General features: G+C 43.3%; 1 protein-coding gene across 3 annotated transcripts in view; it reads right to left on the minus strand.

Moving 5' to 3' along the window:
- Positions 1–1,461: 1,461 nt before the first annotated feature.
- Positions 1,462–17,713, minus strand: part of LOC106603936 (P2X purinoceptor 1) — an 84,587-nt gene continuing 68,335 nt past the window's right edge. For 2 of the 3 annotated variants that reach the window (XM_045717397.2, XM_014198190.3), the window contains exons 7-14: positions 11,238–11,379; positions 9,272–9,417; positions 8,276–8,366; positions 8,089–8,154; positions 7,301–7,396; positions 2,214–2,255; positions 1,979–2,068; positions 1,462–1,601 (exon numbers count right to left, since the gene is read on the minus strand). In XM_045717397.2, the coding sequence (XP_045573353.1) occupies positions 2,015–2,068; positions 2,214–2,255; positions 7,301–7,396; positions 8,089–8,154; positions 8,276–8,366; positions 9,272–9,417; positions 11,238–11,379 (637 nt within the window). In that variant the 3' untranslated portion in view covers positions 1,462–1,601; positions 1,979–2,014. The remainder of the gene's footprint in view (positions 1,602–1,978; positions 2,069–2,213; positions 2,256–7,300; positions 7,397–8,088; positions 8,155–8,275; positions 8,367–9,271; positions 9,418–11,237; positions 11,380–17,713) is intronic. The other variant, XM_082974772.1, reaches the window with a different exon arrangement.

The raw sequence follows: 17,713 nt of genomic DNA on the forward strand, positions 1-17,713 counted from the left end.
GGGTTAGAGTGTAGGGGTGGCAGGTAGCCTAGTGGTTAGAGTGTAGGGGGGGTAGGTAGTCTAGTGGTTTGAGTGTAGGGGAGGTAGTCTAGTGGTTAGAGCGTAGGGGGGGCAGGTAGCCTAGTGGTTAGAGTGTAGGGGGGGGGCAGGTAGCCTAGTGGTTAGAGTGTAGGGGTGGCAGGTAGCGTAGTGGTTAGAGTGTAGGGGTGGCAGGTAGCCTAGTGGTTAGAGTGTAGGGGTGGCAGGTAGCCTAGTGGTTAGAGCGTAGGGGTGGCAGGTAGCCTAGTGGTTAGAGTGTAGGGGTGGCAGGTAGCCTAGTGGTTAGAGCGTAGGGGGGGCAGGTAGTCTAGTGGTTAGAGTGTAGGGGTGGCAGGTAGTCTAGTGGTCAGAGCGTGGGGGGGCAGGTAGCCTAGTGGTTAGAGCGTGGGGGGGCAGGTAGCCTAGTGGTTAGAGCGTGGGGGGGCAGGTAGCCTAGTGGTTAGAGTGTAGCCCCCCTACACTCTAACCACTAGGTAGGTAGTCTAGTGGTTAGAGTGTAGGGGGGGTAGGTAGTCTAGTGGTTAGAGTGTAGGGGAGGTAGTCTAGTGGTTAGAGTGTAGGGGCGTCAGGTAGTCTAGTGGTTAGAGTGTAGGGGGGTAGGTAGTCTAGTGGTTAGAGTGTAGGGGGGTAGGTAGCCTAGTGGTTAGAGTGTAGGGGGGGGTAGGTAGTCTAGTGGTTAGAGCGTGGGGGTGCAGGTAGCCTAGTGGTTAGAGTGTGGGGTTAGAGTGTAGGGGTGGCAGGTAGCCTAGTGGTTAGAGTGTAGGGGGGGCAGGTAGTCTAGTGGTTAGAGTGTAGGGGTGGTAGGTAGTCTAGTGGTTAGAGTGTAGGGGGGGGGCAGGTAGCCTAGTGGTTAGAGTGTAGGGGTGGCAGGTAGCCTAGTGGTTAGAGTGTAGGGGTGGCAGGTAGCCTAGTGGTTAGAGTGTAGGGGGGGTAGGTAGCCTAATGGTTAGAGTGTAGGGGGGGTAGGGAGCCTAGTGGTTAGAGTGTAGGGGTGGTAGGTAGCCTAGTGGTTAGAGTGTAGGGGTGGCAGGTAGCCTAGTGGTTAGAGTGTAGGGGGGTAGGTAGCCTAATGGTTAGAGCGTGGGGGGGCAGGTAGTCTAGTGGTTAGAGCGTGGGGGGGCAGGTAGCCTAGTGGTTAGAGCGTGGGGGTGCAGGTAGTCTAGTGGTTAGAGTGTTGGGCCAGTAACCGAAAAGTTGCTAGATTGAATCCCTGAGCTGACAAGGTAAAAATCTGTCGTTCTGTCCCTGAACAAGGCAGTTAACCCACTGTTCCTAGGCCACCATTGTAAATAATAATTTGTTCTGACTTGCCTAGTTCAATAAAGGTAAAATAAAATACAAAACAAATCTCCTAAACTGAGAACATTGTTTGAGGTCTGTTGACATGATTTGAAGGCAATAAATAGCAGTTGAATCATAGAGCAGGAGAGTGGACACAGGCATCACACTTGTTTTATTGTTTAAGAATGTACATGTCTCAGTGCAGTCTGGAGTCAGTGTGTTGGAGTGGCAGCCACCTGTTACTGGAGCCCAGGAGTCAGAACCGCTCTGCTGAATCACTCCTGTAGGAGAGGAACACAAACCCGGACTCCTTAAAAAACACGCAACATCGCCTACGGGGGGGGGGGGGGGGGGGGGTAGATTACAGTGTGCACATCAGGCAATAACTGTGTCAGATGCAACATGTATTGAACTCCTCTTAATCGATTCCCCACCAATAGTTAAACATGCTTATGTGGTTCACCAATGTGTTTCTTCTGGGCCATGTTGGAATACATTCATCCTTCCTTCGTCCCTTCTATTGGCTGAGCACAGTCAGATAGCTGTCCCCTGATCAAGTCATGTCAAATCAGACTGTAGTTCAGGAAGGGAGGGAAAGAGGATTTTTTTTTTAAGTATTCCAACACAAACCAGAGGACCCACACCAGTCAACACAAACCTTAAGACTGAGCTGATCCAGGCAGCTGCTGTAGGGCTAAGTCTCTGACAGCGGTGCCTCATGATGCACTAGAACCTCTTCTGAATGCTTCTGTGTGGCCAAGAAGACATCAATGACATGCTACACCACAATACATATGTGTTGGCCTTTCACCCACTTTAACCACAAACATTAAACCGTTTAAAAGGTGATAACTGGTGTATGACGTAAACACACACACACACTATGTGCTTACCTTGGATACTTCTTTTTCAGACTTGAACTCATCTAAAGGTTCCTGAAAGACAGACAGACTTATATTGATCCATTTTGTATCTGACCATCTTCTGTTTCACTTGTTTGAAACCAGTATTACACTCTCAACTAATGTATTTTAAACATATTTACTTTGTATGGTTTGAGTGTATGTATGTATTAAATGAAGATGAAGGTAAATAATATTCCAAACTATTGTTTTTTCCTTTATTTAACCAGACAAGACACATTGAGATTTGCATCTCTGTTTTTCAAGGGATATTGTCTTTACTCTTTAAGAACAGAGTGTCAGTTGGAGTTTGAATTTGCTAAAAGGCGTGCTCCCACTAAAGACTGGGATGAAAATAAACACTGCTTTGGACAACATCTTATTTGGATAGTCCCCAATAGATGGTTTATAGATGTTCAATTGTCAACTAACTAACCATTAACCCTAACTTCAACCCCAGATTCATGTCCCGTATCCCAGCTCATTCCTAACCCTAGCCTCAACCCTAACTCCATCTTCATGTCCACATCCTGATTCAACTCTAGCCTCAACCACAACCCTAAACCTAGCTTCATGTCCACATCCTGATTCAACTCTAGCCACAACCACAACCCTAAACCTAGCTTCATGTCCACATCCTGATTCAACTCTAGCCTCAACCACAACCCTAAACCTAGCTTCATGTCCACATCCTGATTCAACTCTAGCCTCAACCACAACCCTAAACCTAGCTTCATGTCCACATCCTGATTCAACTCTAGCCACAACCACAACCCTAAACCTAGCTTCATGTCCACATCCTGATTCAACTCTAGCCTCAACCACAACCCTAAACCTAGCTTCATGTCCACATCCTGATTCAACTCTAGCCACAACCACAACCACAACCCTAAACCTAGCTTCATGTCCACATCCTGATTCAACTCTAGCCACAACCACAACCCTAAACCTAGCTTCATGTCCACATCCTGATTAAACTCTAACCACAACCCTAAACCTAGCTTCATGTCCACATCCTGATTCAACTCTAGCCACAACCACAACCCTAAACCTAGCTTCATGTCCACATCCTGATTCAACTCTAGCCACAACCCTAAACCTAGCTTCATGTCCACATCCTGATTAAACTCTAACCACAACCCTAAACCTAGCTTCATGTCCACATCCTGATTAAACTCTAACCACAACCCTAAACCTAGCTTCATGTCCACATCCTGATTAAACTCTAACCACAACCCTAAACCTAGCTTCATGTCCACATCCCGATTCAACTCTAGCCTCAACCACAACCCTAAACCTAGCTTCATGTCCACATCCTGATTCAACTCTAGCCTCAACCACAACCCTAAACCTAGCTTCATGTCCACATCCTGATTAAACTCTAACCACAACCCTAAACCTAGCTTCATGTCCACATCCCGATTCAACTCTAGCCTCAACCACAACCCTAAACCTAGCTTCATGTCCACATCCCGATTCAACTCTAGCCTCAACCACAACCCTAAACCTAGCTTCATGTCCACATCCTGATTCAACTCTAGCCTCAACCACAACCCTAAACCTAGCTTCATGTCCACATCCTGATTCAACTCTAGCCTCAACCACAACCCTAAACCTAGCTTCATGTCCACATCCTGATTAAACTCTAACCACAACCCTAAACCTAACTTCATGTTAAACAACCATCACTAGCCGGCTACCACCCAGCTACTCAACCCTGCACCTTAGAGGCTGCTGCCAGGGGAAAATACATAGACATGGAATCACAGGCCACTTTAATAATGGAATACTAGTAACTTTAATAATGTTTACATACTGCTTTACTCATATGTATATACTGTATTCTATTCTACTGTATTTTAGTCAATGCCACTCTGACATTGCTCATCCTAATATTTATATATTTTTTAATTCTGTTCTTTTACTTTTAGATTTGTGTGTATTGGGTATATGTTGTGTAATTTGTTAGATATTACTTTTAGATATTGCTGCAGTGTCGGAGCTAGAAACACAAGCATTTCGCTACACCCGCAATAACATCTGCTAAATATGTGTATGTAACCAATAACATCAGATAAATATGTGTATGTGACCAATAACATCAGATAAATATGTGACCAATAACATCAGATAAATATGTGACCAATAACATCTGCTAAATATGTGTATGTGACCAATAACATTTGATGTCCACATCCAAGCGGTTGCATATCAACAGAGTTTCAGTTGATCGGGAGATTCTCAATTGGGTAAAAAGTCTGCCCCTCTCCTCTCCAACCCAGAAAAGTGGTCATCAAATGTATCAAATAAAATCTAAGTTTCTTGGTCACATGCACAGGATACAGCAAGTGTAAACGGCACAGGGAAATGCTTATGTAGGAGAGTGTCAATTCGTTAACAGGTGAACAGTTTTCTCTTCTCTCCTCAATTGGTGTACGCTACCGGGGAAGAGTTTTGAATCAGCTGTTTTCTCGGTAGGAAATGCACACACATGCTTTTCATCTATAAAATGTCTAGCTCAACTAGTTACATTTGTTTTTAACGCTTTACACATGGGTTGTTCTTGAATTGCGATGGCATTAAGGCATGTCATTTTGGAAAGATGTACTTCATTTTTCTATATTTGTATCTATTTAAATTTGGATACATCTATCTTCCCATTTCAAATCAACTAATATGGCACTTTAATGACTTTAAATGTGAACATTATGATAACATTATGCCACCAGAAGTAACACCAAGGATGGTAACACCAATGACACATTTTTGGTAATTTTGTATTTTCTTAATTGAAGGCCACAGATGCTCAAATCTAAGGTCACCATTTACAAATAATTTACTAAAGTGATATGATTAATCATTTCGTTCACAATTTAATTTCCCTTCATTTAAATTGAGTAACACCAATGACACCCTGTATTTAGATACAGAAAATGATCAATGGAATTCTTTAATATAGACCCCTCTCAGATGACGTTTTTTTTAATGAGATTTCCACACTGAAATTGTTAAAATGATGATAATGCCCTTTTAGTGTAAGAGCCCCCAGCTTGTTCAGGTGGTATGGAGTTTTGGCCCACAGTATGACATCACAATCGGATCGGATTATTCTGACCAATGACCAGACATATTTTATTTGCATATGTATCCTCCTACTTTGAAGGGGTAAGCAGGGTAGGGTTTAGACAATCCTATCCGCCAATCAGGGCTGTGAATGTAAATATCTTTACATTTGTATGAACACATCCACACAATCAGACAGCATTTCAATGACAAAAGGTAGATCAGGGAAATAAATGATCATGCGTATAGATGTGGACTTATTTTCATGAAGTAAGTTTTTTAATAGAATTGTATTATTGTTCTATACAATATATTAAATACTTTTGTTTACTTTCTAGCATTCAAAATAATAGATATCTCTAAATTCAAAAAACATGTCACCACAACCCTACTGGTGTCACTGCTGGGACAAGCAAATTTACTTTAAACAATGCATAAAACTGTTTTGTTATTGATACACAGTTCAATATAAACAAAAATATGTATGATGCACAACTGTTTGTCATTATAAATAGTTGTTCATGCATGCATACGCAAAATATGCAAATGCCACCACAATTCAACTACGACCCACGTGTATTTCGGAATTCGTCCTCTGTAAACGTCATTTGCCTAATGACGCGCTCGTGGAGAAGGTGTGTCATTTCATACAAGTGCATTTATAGCCATGTTTCCTCTCCTCGCCTCCTCTCTCTGACCTTTTTCAAAAGGAGGAATCGAGCCAATCCGATTGAGATTCCCCCATAGTTTGCTAGTAGTTTGAGCATGTATAGATCATCTATTAGTGACCATGAAATTGTTGTTTTTTATTATCAGGGGAGTCTGAGACCAGGGTCTCATTTTCAAATGGTGCCCTGAGGACAACATATTCAACACAAACCTTCCAATTAAAAATGTATATAAACTACAGGTTACAATTTTCCAAAAAACACCAAAATGCATTTTTACATTTGACCTAAACAAATGCAAATCTCATTTAACAAATTCAACATTGGACTCCCAAACTGCCCTAGTGGCACCAGGGAATCAAGACGCTGTGAGTTCTGCAGGTTATTCTGAAAATTGGGGGCATTAAAAACTAAGGCAGATTTATCTCATTCGGTGGAGACCTAAGGAACCTCAAGCATTAACCAATCCTGTGAACAGGTTCGGTATCTCATGTTTTTATACTTCAACAAGGAAGTTAGGTAAGTTGGAAGCTTGTGTAGTAGAGCTTTGTAAACAAAAAGGGAAATGTGAATCATGATGTGATGCCAGTCACATTCTGTTAAAGGTCCCCAAAGCACACACATCCCTGGGTCACTCGTCTTTTCAGTTCGCTGCAGCTAGCGACTGGAACAAGCTGCAACAAACACTCAAACTGAACAGTTTTATCTCAATCTCTTCATTCAAAGACTCAATCATGGACACTCTTACTGACAGTTGTGGCTGCTTTGTGTGATGTGTTGTTGTCTCTACCTTCTTGCCCTTTGTGCTGTTGTCTGTGCCAAATAATGTTTGTAACATGTTTTGTGTGGTCTTAGTTCTCTCTTTATGTAGTGTTGTCACTCTTGTCGTGATGTGTGTTTTGTCCTATATTTATATTTTATAAAACATTTTATTTTTAATCCCAGCCCCCATCCCCACAGGAGGCCTTTTGGTATTCATTGTAAATAAGAATTTGTTCTTAACTGACTTGCCTAGTTAAATAAAGGTTCATATAAAATAAATACAAATCTACGGGGCTTAAATGAGGACCAGTCAACCTTTTGATACAGGATGCGGTGATGCGTACTAAAACTGATGCGTATTAAAAATAAAGTGGGACACAGTAGCCTTCCGCAAAGGAGGAGCAAATTATTATTATTACATATTTCTTAGAGAGACAACACATGAACTGTTGGGTAAATTATCGTGTGTCCTGAGGATCTGTCTTCCCAGTTATCTGCACAACTATTTAATAATAAAAGAAATGCCTCTTTGCTGCCACCTGGTGTTTAAACTGGATGTTACGCAACAGTTTGATGTAAACTCACCTTCTCCATCGTTTCAGTGACCTTGAATTTCATGTTGTTGTAGAATTCCCTCTTGGGCAGTAGATACAGGAGAATCAGATCACATACTACAGTCGCCTTTGGAAACAGCACAATTAGAGCTGTGATCACAACTACCTCCATCACATTGTTTAATAGATAAACATATTTGTTTAGTCTATTTCTATACAAGCTGTTTAAGAGATATACAGTAGGCTACTGGAGATTCTGTATGTTTTGCAGTGTCAGATAGGATGTGTAGTATTAGACAGTACGTGTAGTATTAGATAGTACGTGTAGTATTAGACAGGATGGGTAGTATCAGGTAGGACGTGTAGTATTAGACAGGACGTGTAGTATTAGACAGGACGTGTACTATTAGACAGGACGTGTACTATTAGACAGGACGGGTAGTATCAGGTAGGACGGGTAGTATCAGGTAGGACGGGTAGTATCAGGTAGAACGGGTAGTATCAGGTAGGACGGGTAGTATCAGGTAGGACGTGTAGTATTAGGTAGGACGTGTAGTATTAGACAGGATTAGATAGGATGTGTAGTATTAGGTAGTATGTGTAGTATTAGACAGGATTAGATAGGATGTGTAGTATTAGATAGAATGTGTAGTATTAGGTAGGACATGTAGTATTAGGTAGAATGTGTAGTATTAGACAGGATGGGTAGTATTAGACAGGACGGGTAGTATTAGGTAGGACGTGTAGTATTAGGTAGGATGGGTAGTATTAGGTAGGACGTGTAGTATTAGGTAGGATGTGTAGTATTGAAAGACTCACCACTCCAAAGATTCCAACACCAGATCCTATAGCTGTTAGTGTTGGAATGATATCAAATTTTGTGGCCTGGAAAATAACAATAACATCAACAATCTTTAAACTTTTTAATCTACAGTCTTAAGGGAGGAATTCAAAAACACTGTCTGGAACATTACAAGGATCGCAATCATGAACTTCATGAACTTACCACTGAACGAACAATGATGTCAAATCGAATCCCAAACACTTTCAGAAGTGTTCTTTTCTCCTGCTTGTCCTCCATATAATGCTTTGCATACCTAAAGCACAAAATATAGACACACTTTTCAGCCTCTAGGCTAGTGTTCAGATCTGTATCTCTCTTCTGCCTTTCACATGACCCTAGCCATGCAACTAAGAAGAGTAAGCTGTATAATGAAGTGTAATTTCCTTAGTCGCATGGTTACCACGACCCCCAATGGTTACCACGACCCCAATGGTTTCCACGACCCCCAATGGTTAACACGACCCCCATGGCTAACACGACCCCCATGGCTAACACGACCCCCATGGCTAACACGACCCCCAATGGTTAACACAACCCCCAATGGTTACCACGACCCCAATGGTTACCACGACCCCCAATGGTTAACACGACCCCCATGGCTAACACGACCCCCATGGCTAACACGACCCCCATGGCTAACACGACCCCCAATGGTTAACACAACCCCAATGGCTAACACGACCCCCATGGCTAACACGACCCCCATGGCTAACACGACCCCCATGGCTAACACAACCCCCATGGCTAACACGACCCCCAATGGTTAACACAACCCCAATGGCTAACACGACCCCCATGGCTAACACGACCCCCAATGGCTAACACGACCCCCATGGCTAACACGACCCCCAATGGTTAACACGACCCCCATGGTTAACACGACCCCTTTCTAAGTGTTTTTCTTTCATTTATGTAGAATCTTAACTCAGAAAAGGCTTTTTGAATTTACAATAAGAAAGTGGCCCTTACAAGAATTATCAATAAATACTTTGTTAAATGATTTATTGAGATAGGACAGGAAATGTAGAAGAGATTGCGAGTCAGAAGGGCAGTAAGTTGTATTTCAAACCCATGCTGACTCTGATACACATTTGTGCCAGGATCTGCAGCACTAACGACGAGACCATACAGCCCGTACGTGGCAGATGCTTTATGTACCTGAAGTTGTATCCCACAGATGCTCTGGCCGTGTCCGTCTCGTCGGGGTTTCCATAGAGACCGTGGAAGGAGTAGATCGGTTTACAGTCTGACTGGTCATGGTCCAGGTTACAGGTCCAGTCAATAATGATACCAATCGCCCCACCCTGTCAGATCAATCAATACATCCAGTCAACGATGGAACCACTAACCCCAAACAGCACAATACCATCAACAACATCCAGTCAATGGAGGCACCAATAGCACCAAAATGTCTTCGAACACTTTTTAAATCAGTTGTAATTTCAGTGTTCCACTAAGCTTTCACTCAGAAATGACCTTTGACAGAGCATACCTCGTTACCAATACCACCACCATCATACCTCGTTACCAATAACACCACCTTCATACCTCGTTACCAATAACACCACCATCATACCTCGTTACCAATAACACCACCATACCTCGTTACCAATAACACCACCATCATACCTCGTTACCAATAACACCACCTTCATAACTCGTTACCAATAATACCATTATTATACCTCGTTACCAATCACACCATCACCATAATCATACCTCGTTACCAATAACACCACCATCATACCTCATTACCAATAACACCACTCTCATACCTCGTTGCAATAACACCATCATACCTCTTACCAATAACACCACCTTCATACCTCGTTACCAATAATACCATTATTATACCTCGTTACCAATCACACAACCACCATCATACCTCGTTACCAATCACACAACCACCATCATACCTCGTTGCCAATAACACCACCATCATACCTCACCACCATCATACCTCGTTACCAATAACACTACCATCATACCTCGTTACCAATAACACCAATATCATACCTCGTTATCAATAACACAACCACCATCATCATACCTGGTTACCAATAACACCACCATCATCATACCTGGTTACCAATAGCACAACCACCATCATACCTGGTTACCAATAACACAACCACCATCATCATACCTGGTTACCAATAACACAACCACCATCATCATACCTCGTTATCAATAACACAACCACCATCATCATACCTCGTTATCAATAACACAACCACCATCATACCTGGTTACCAATAACACAACCACCATCATCATACCTGGTTACCAATAACACAACCACCATCATCATACCTCGTTATCAATAACACAACCACCATCATCATACCTGGTTACCAATAACACAACCACCATCATACCTCGTTATCAATAACACAACCACCATCATCATACCTGGTTATCAATAACACAACCACCATCATCATACCTCGTTATCAATAACACAACCACCATCATCATACCTCGTTATCAATAACACAACCACCATCATCATACCTCGTTGCCAATAACACAACCACCATCATACCTCGTTGCCAATAACACCACCATCATACCTCGTTACCAATAACACCACCTTCATAACTCGTTACCAATAATACCATTATTATACCTCGTTACCAATCACACCATCACCATAATCATACCTCGTTACCAATGACACCATTATCATACCTCGTTACCAATCACACCACCTTCATACCTCGTTGCCAATAACACAACCACCATCATACCTCGTTACCAATAACACCACCATCATACCTAGTTACCAATAACACCATCATACCTCGTTACCAATAACACCACCATCATACCTCGTTACCAATAACACCATCATCATACCTCGTTGCCAATAACACCAATCATCATACCTCGTTACCAATAACACCATCATCATACCTAGTTACCAATAACACCATCATCATACCTAGTTACCAATAACACCATTATCATACCTCATTACCAAAAACACCACCATCATCATCATACCTCGTTTCCAATAACACCACCCTCATACCTCATTACACCAAAAAAAACACAACCATACACGGACTGACAGGTACTTGCAAACCCCCTTTACTCATAAATATAATAGCATATTGCTCACCACTTTGGCTATGGCGGCGAAGTTGAAGCCAGACAGCTGTACCAAGTCACCCAGTCTGAAAATGGGACACAATGGGGACGTCTTTGGGTCATACAGGCAACTTCTGATGTACTGATTGTCGATACCTTCTACGAGGTTACACCTGGAGTGAGAACAGGAAGAGATCATTGTTAAAAAGATGGCAAGTTTATATCATACTGTACTGGTTATGTAGCAAAATAGATATTTGAATCAATATCACATTTGGGACCTCCGCCATATTCAGTGCATAGCTACATACACAATATGTGTGTGATGTAATGCATGTATCAAACATAGCAACCATTGCCTGAGGCTCCTTAAAATGGTTACTAGGCTGAAGAGGCTAAAGAGGTGGTCTCTGGTCACTTCACTCATAGAAAAAAAGGTGCCATCTAGAACCCTGTTCCTAGAGTTCCGCAGGTACTGCAGGATGTTGTTCCAACTAGCCACCACACCTGGCCAACTGAGCTAATTGATCAGTTCAGTGATTAGCCTAAATTCCACCCACCTGTTCCTTCCAGGTTGGTCAAATCAAAAACATGAAGTGCCTGCGGCCCTCCAGGACCACGATTGTCTATCCCTAATCTAGAACCTTAAAGCGTTCTTCGTCTGTCCTCATAGGAGAACCCTTTGAAGAACCCTTTTTGGTTCCAGGTAAAACCCTTTTAGAACCCCTTTTTCTAAGAGCACATGCTGGTGGATGAGGTGTAGGATGTTATTTATTCTCCTGCTGACCGGCTCTATATTAACAAAAAAATATATAACCTTTATTTAAACTAGGCAAGTCAGTTAAGAACAAATTCTTATTTACAATGACAGCCTACCCCAGACAACACTGGGCCAATGTTGCACCGCCCTATGGGACTCGCAATCACAACCAGATGTGATGCAGCCTGGATTTGAACCAGGGACTGCAGAGACTCCTCTTGCACTGAGATACAGTGCCGTAGACCACTGCGCCACTCGGGAGCCTAACATATGGTCTGAGGCCTCAATGTTCTGCTCCCCCACAGAAGAGCAGAGAGGGGGCAGTATTATTAACAATGATGTATATAAACCCTGGATTGCTGATGCTATGTATCGGCCATTGAGAGGCTTTGAAGCCAACGGTCGGCCATATTTGCACTACCCAGTAGAAGAAGTCCTCCATAGGAGTGAATGTAATTCTACAGTATTTAAATTAAATGTTTCAAGGACAAAATGACATGTATTTAAGTATTTTTTGTTCTTGTAGTGGGGACAGTAACATCAGTAATATAAAACATTATACTTGAAGGAAAATGTTTTTATATACAGTACCAGTCAAAAGTTTGGCCACACCTACTCATTCAAGGGTTTTTCTTTATTATTATTATTTTCTACATTGTAGATTAATAGTGAAGACATCGGAACTATGAAATAACACATATGTAATCACGTGGTAACCAAAAAAGTGTTAAACAAATCAAAATATATTTTATATTTGGAAGAATTTCACTCTGCGGTCCAACTCATCCCAAACCATCTCAATTGGGTTGAGGTCGGGTGATTGTGGTGGCCAGGTGTGTTGGGTCATTGTCCTGTTGAAAAACACATGATAGTCTCACTAAGCGCAAACCAGATGGGATGGCGTATCACTGCAGAATGCTGTGGTAGCCATGCTGGTTAAGTGTGCCTTGAATTCTAAATAAATAATTGACAGTATCACCAGCAAAGCACCCCCACACCATCACACCTCCTCCTCCATGCTTCACGGTGGGAACCACCTATGTGGAGATCATCCGTTCACCTACTAGAATTCAAGGCACACTTAACCAGCATGGCTACCACAGCATTCTGCAGCGATACGCCATCCCATCTGGTTTGCGCTTAGTGGGACTATCATGTGTTTTTTAACAGGACAATGACCCAACACACCTCCAGGCTGTGTAAGGGCTATTTGACCAAGAAGGAGAGTGATGGAGTCCTGCATTAGATGACCTGGCCTCCACAATCACCCGACCTCAACCCAATTGAGATGATTTGGGATGAGTTGGACCGCAGAGTGAAGCAGCCAACAAGTGCTCAACATATGTGGGAACTCCTTCAATACTGTTGGAAAAGCATTCCAGGTGAAGCTGGTTGAAAAAATGCCAAGAGTGTGCAAAGCTGTCATCAAGGCAAAGGGTGGCTACTTTGAAGAATTTCCTTAAAAGGCAAAATAATCTAATATCACGATTTACTTGATTTATATATATTTATATTTATATTATTATAATAATTTATGTTTAGCTCACATAGTATAATTTCAAAGTATACAATAAGGTGTCTGTAATAGAATAAATGTGGCAAAAAATGTAGGTAGACATTAATACATGCATGTCTATCTCTTCCTAAATACTGTATTTGTTTACAGTGGCGAGGGAGTGCCAAGATGGAGGCAGGATGGCTTCAAAACTGCGCCCCATGTTAGTCATCTAGTGTATATATACATAATGAATTATGAATCTGTGGTTGTGTTAAATGTGTATTGACCAAGCCATTACTGTCCTGATCATCTATCTTCAGAAAGTGGAAAACCTACCCACTGGACACAGACAGCAGTTCAACGTCTATTTTTGATTTACAGTTGGTTGAGTTGTCAACTAACGTGACCAAAAAATAACAACATTGGATTTAGGTTAAAAGTTGGGTGAAAATCTGACGAAATTCTCTAACGTTGATGACTTTTGCAAACCCAATCAGTTTTCAACGGTGATTCAAAGTAATCTGGTAATGCCCTCCATTCCTGTTTTGATCAAATTGAATCTTTTTGTTGAAATGACGTGGAAACAACATTGATTCAAGCATTTTTCCCCCATTGGGTAGTGTATATCTCCATATGATTTTAACCTAGAATCTGTCTCTTCTCATGTTAACCTATAGAATCTGTCTCTTCTCATGTTAACCTATAGAATCTGTCTCTTCTCATGTTAACCTATAGAATCTGGCTCTTCTCATGTTAACCTATAGAATCTGTCTCTTCTCATGTTAACCTATAGAATCTGGCTCTTCTCATGTTGACTTATAGAATTTGTCTCTTCTCATGTTAACCTATAGAATCTGTCTCTTCTCATGTTAACCTATAGAATCTGTCTCTTCTCATGTTAACCTATAGAATCTGTCTCTTCTCATGTTAACCTATAGAATCTGGCTCTTCTCATGTTAACCTATAGAATCTGGCTCTTCTCATGTTAACCTATAGAATCTGTCTCTTCTCATGTTAACCTATAGAATCTGGCTCTTCTCATGTTAACCTATAGAATCTGTCTCTTCTCATGTTAACCTATAGAATCTGGCTCTTCTCATGTTAACCTATAGAATCTGGCTCTTCTCATGTTGACTTATAGAATTTGTCTCTTCTCATGTTAACCTATAGAATCTGTCTCTTCTCATGTTAACCTATAGAATCTGTCTCTTCTCATGTTAACCTATAGAATCTGTCTCTTCTCATGTTAACCTATAGAATCTGTCTCTTCTCATGTTAACCTATAGAATCTGGCTCTTCTCATGTTCACCTATAGAATCTGGCTCTTCTCATGTTAACCTATATAATCTGTCTCTTCTCATGTTAACCTATAGAATCTGGCTCTTCTCATGTTAACCTATAGAATCTGGCTCTTCTCATGTTGACTTATAGAATTTGTCTCTTCTCATGTTAACCTATAGAATCTGTCTCTTCTCATGTTAACCTATAGAATCTGTCTCTTCTCATGTTAACCTATAGAATCTGTCTCTTCTCATGTTAACCTATAGAATCTGTCTCTTCTCATGTTAACCTATAGAATCTGGCTCTTCTCATGTTGACTTATGTTGCCTCTCATGATCCTAGGAGAGTTACTGGACGACCTGACCTCAGCTCACTGTCAGGGAGTTACGGGATGACCTGCCACTGACCTGACCTCAGCTCACTGTCAGGGAGTTACTGGATGACCTGCCACTGACCTCAGCTCACTATCAGGGAGTTACTGGAAGACCTGACCCTGACCTCAGCTCACTATCAGGGAGTTCCTGGATGACCTGCCACTGACCTCAGCTCACTATCAGGGAGTTACTGGATGACCTGACCCTGACCTGACCTCAGCTCACTATCAGGGAGTTACTGGATGACCTGCCACTGACCTCAGCTCACTATCAGGGAGTTACTGGAAGACCTGACCCTGACCTGACCTCAGCTCACTATCAGGGAGTTACTGGATGACCTGCCACTGACCTCAGCTCACTATCAGGGAGTTACTGGATGACCTGACCCTGACCTGACCTCAGCTCACTATCAGGGAGTTACTGGATGACCTGCCACTGACCTGACCTCAGCTCACTATCAGGAAGTTACTGGATGACCTGCCACTGACCTCAGCTCACTATCAGGGAGTTACTGGATGACCTGACCCTGACCTGACCTCAGCTCACTATCAGGGAGTTACTGGATGACCTGCCACTGACCTGACCTCAGCTCACTATCAGGGAGTTACTGGATGACCTGCCACTGACCTGACCTCAACTCACTATCAGGGAGTTACTGGATGACCTGACCCTGATCTGACCTCAGCTCACTATCAGGGAGTTACTGGATGACCTGACACTGACCTGACCTCAGCTTGCTATCAGGGAGTTACCGGATGAACTGACCCTGACCTGACCTCAGCTCAATATCAGGGAGTTAGTGGATGACCTGACCCTACCTGACCTCAGCTCACTATCAGGGAGTTACTGGATGACCTGACCCTGACCTGACCTCAGCTCACTATCAGGGAGTTACTGGATGACCTGACCCTACCTGACCTCAGCTCACTATCAGGGAGTTACTGGAAGACCTGACCCTGACCTCAGCTCACTATCAGGGAGTTCCTGGATGACCTGCCACTGACCTTAGCTCACTATCAGGGAGTTACTGGATGACCTGACCTCAGCTCACTATCAGGGAGTTACTGGATGACCTGCCACTGACCTCAGCTCACTATCAGGGAGATACTGGATGACCTGACCCTGACCTGACCTCAGCTCACTATCAGGGAGTTACTGGATGACCTGACCCTGACCTGACCTCAGCTCACTATCAGGGAGTTACTGGATGACCTGACCCTGATCTGACCTCAGCTCACTATCAGGGAGTTACTGGATGACCTGACACTGACCTGACCTCAGCTCACTATCAGGGAGTTACCGGATGAACTGACCCTGACCTGACCTCAGCTCACTATCAGGGAGTTACTGGATGACCTGACCCTACCTGACCTCAGCTCACTATCAGGGAGTTACTGGATGACCTGACCGTGACCTGACCTCAGCTCACTATCAGGGAGTTACTGGAAGACCTGACCCTGACCTCAGCTCACTGTCAGGGAGTTACTGGATGACCTGCCACTGACCTGACCTCATCTCACTATCAGGTAGTTACTGGATGACCTGACCCTGACCTGACCTCAGCTCACTATCAGGGAGTTACTGGATGACCTGACCCTGACCTGACCTCAGCTCACTATCAGGGAGTTACTGGATGACCTGACCCTGACCTGACCTCAGCTCACTGTCAGGGAGTTACTGGATGACCTGACCCTGACCTGACCTCAGCTCACTATCAGGGAGATACTGGATGACCTGCCACTGACCTCAGCTCACTATCAGGGAGTTACTGGATGACTTGCCACTGACCTGACCTCAGCTCACTATCAGGGAGTTACTGGATGACCTGCCACTAACCTGACCTCAGCTCACTGTCAGGGAGTTACTGGATGACCTGACCCTGACCTGACCTCAGCTCACTATCAGGGAGTTACTGGATGACCTGACCCTGACCTGACCTCAGCTCACTGTCAGGGAGTTACTGGATGACCTGACCCTGACCTGACCTCAGCTCACTATCAGGGAGTTACTGGATGACCTGCCACTGACCTGACCTCAGCTCACTATCAGGGATTTACTGGATGACCTGCCACTGACCTCAGCTCACTATCAGGGAGTTACTGGATGACCTGCCACTGACCTGACCTCAGCTCACTATCAGGAAGTTACTGGATGACCTGCCACTGACCTCAGCTCACTATCAGGGAGTTACTGGATGACCTGACCCTGACCTGACCTCAGCTCACTATCAGGGAGTTACTGGATGACCTGCCACTGACCTGACCTCAGCTCACTATCAGGGAGTTACTGGATGACCTGCCACTGACCTTAGCTCACTATCAGGGAGTTACTGGATGACCTGACCTCAGCTCACTATCAGGGAGTTACTGGATGACCTGCCACTGACCTCAGCTCACTATCAGGGAGATACTGGATGACCTGACCCTGACCTGACCTCAGCTCACTATCAGGGAGTTACTGGATGACCTGACCCTGACCTGACCTCAGCTCACTATCAGGGAGTTACTGGATGACCTGACCCTGATCTGACCTCAGCTCACTATCAGGGAGTTACTGGATGACCTGACACTGACCTGACCTCAGCTCACTATCAG

This window comes from Salmo salar, chromosome 04 (assembly GCF_965601325.2).
Source record: "Salmo salar chromosome 04, fSalSal1, whole genome shotgun sequence".
NCBI lineage: Eukaryota > Metazoa > Chordata > Actinopteri > Salmoniformes > Salmonidae > Salmo > Salmo salar.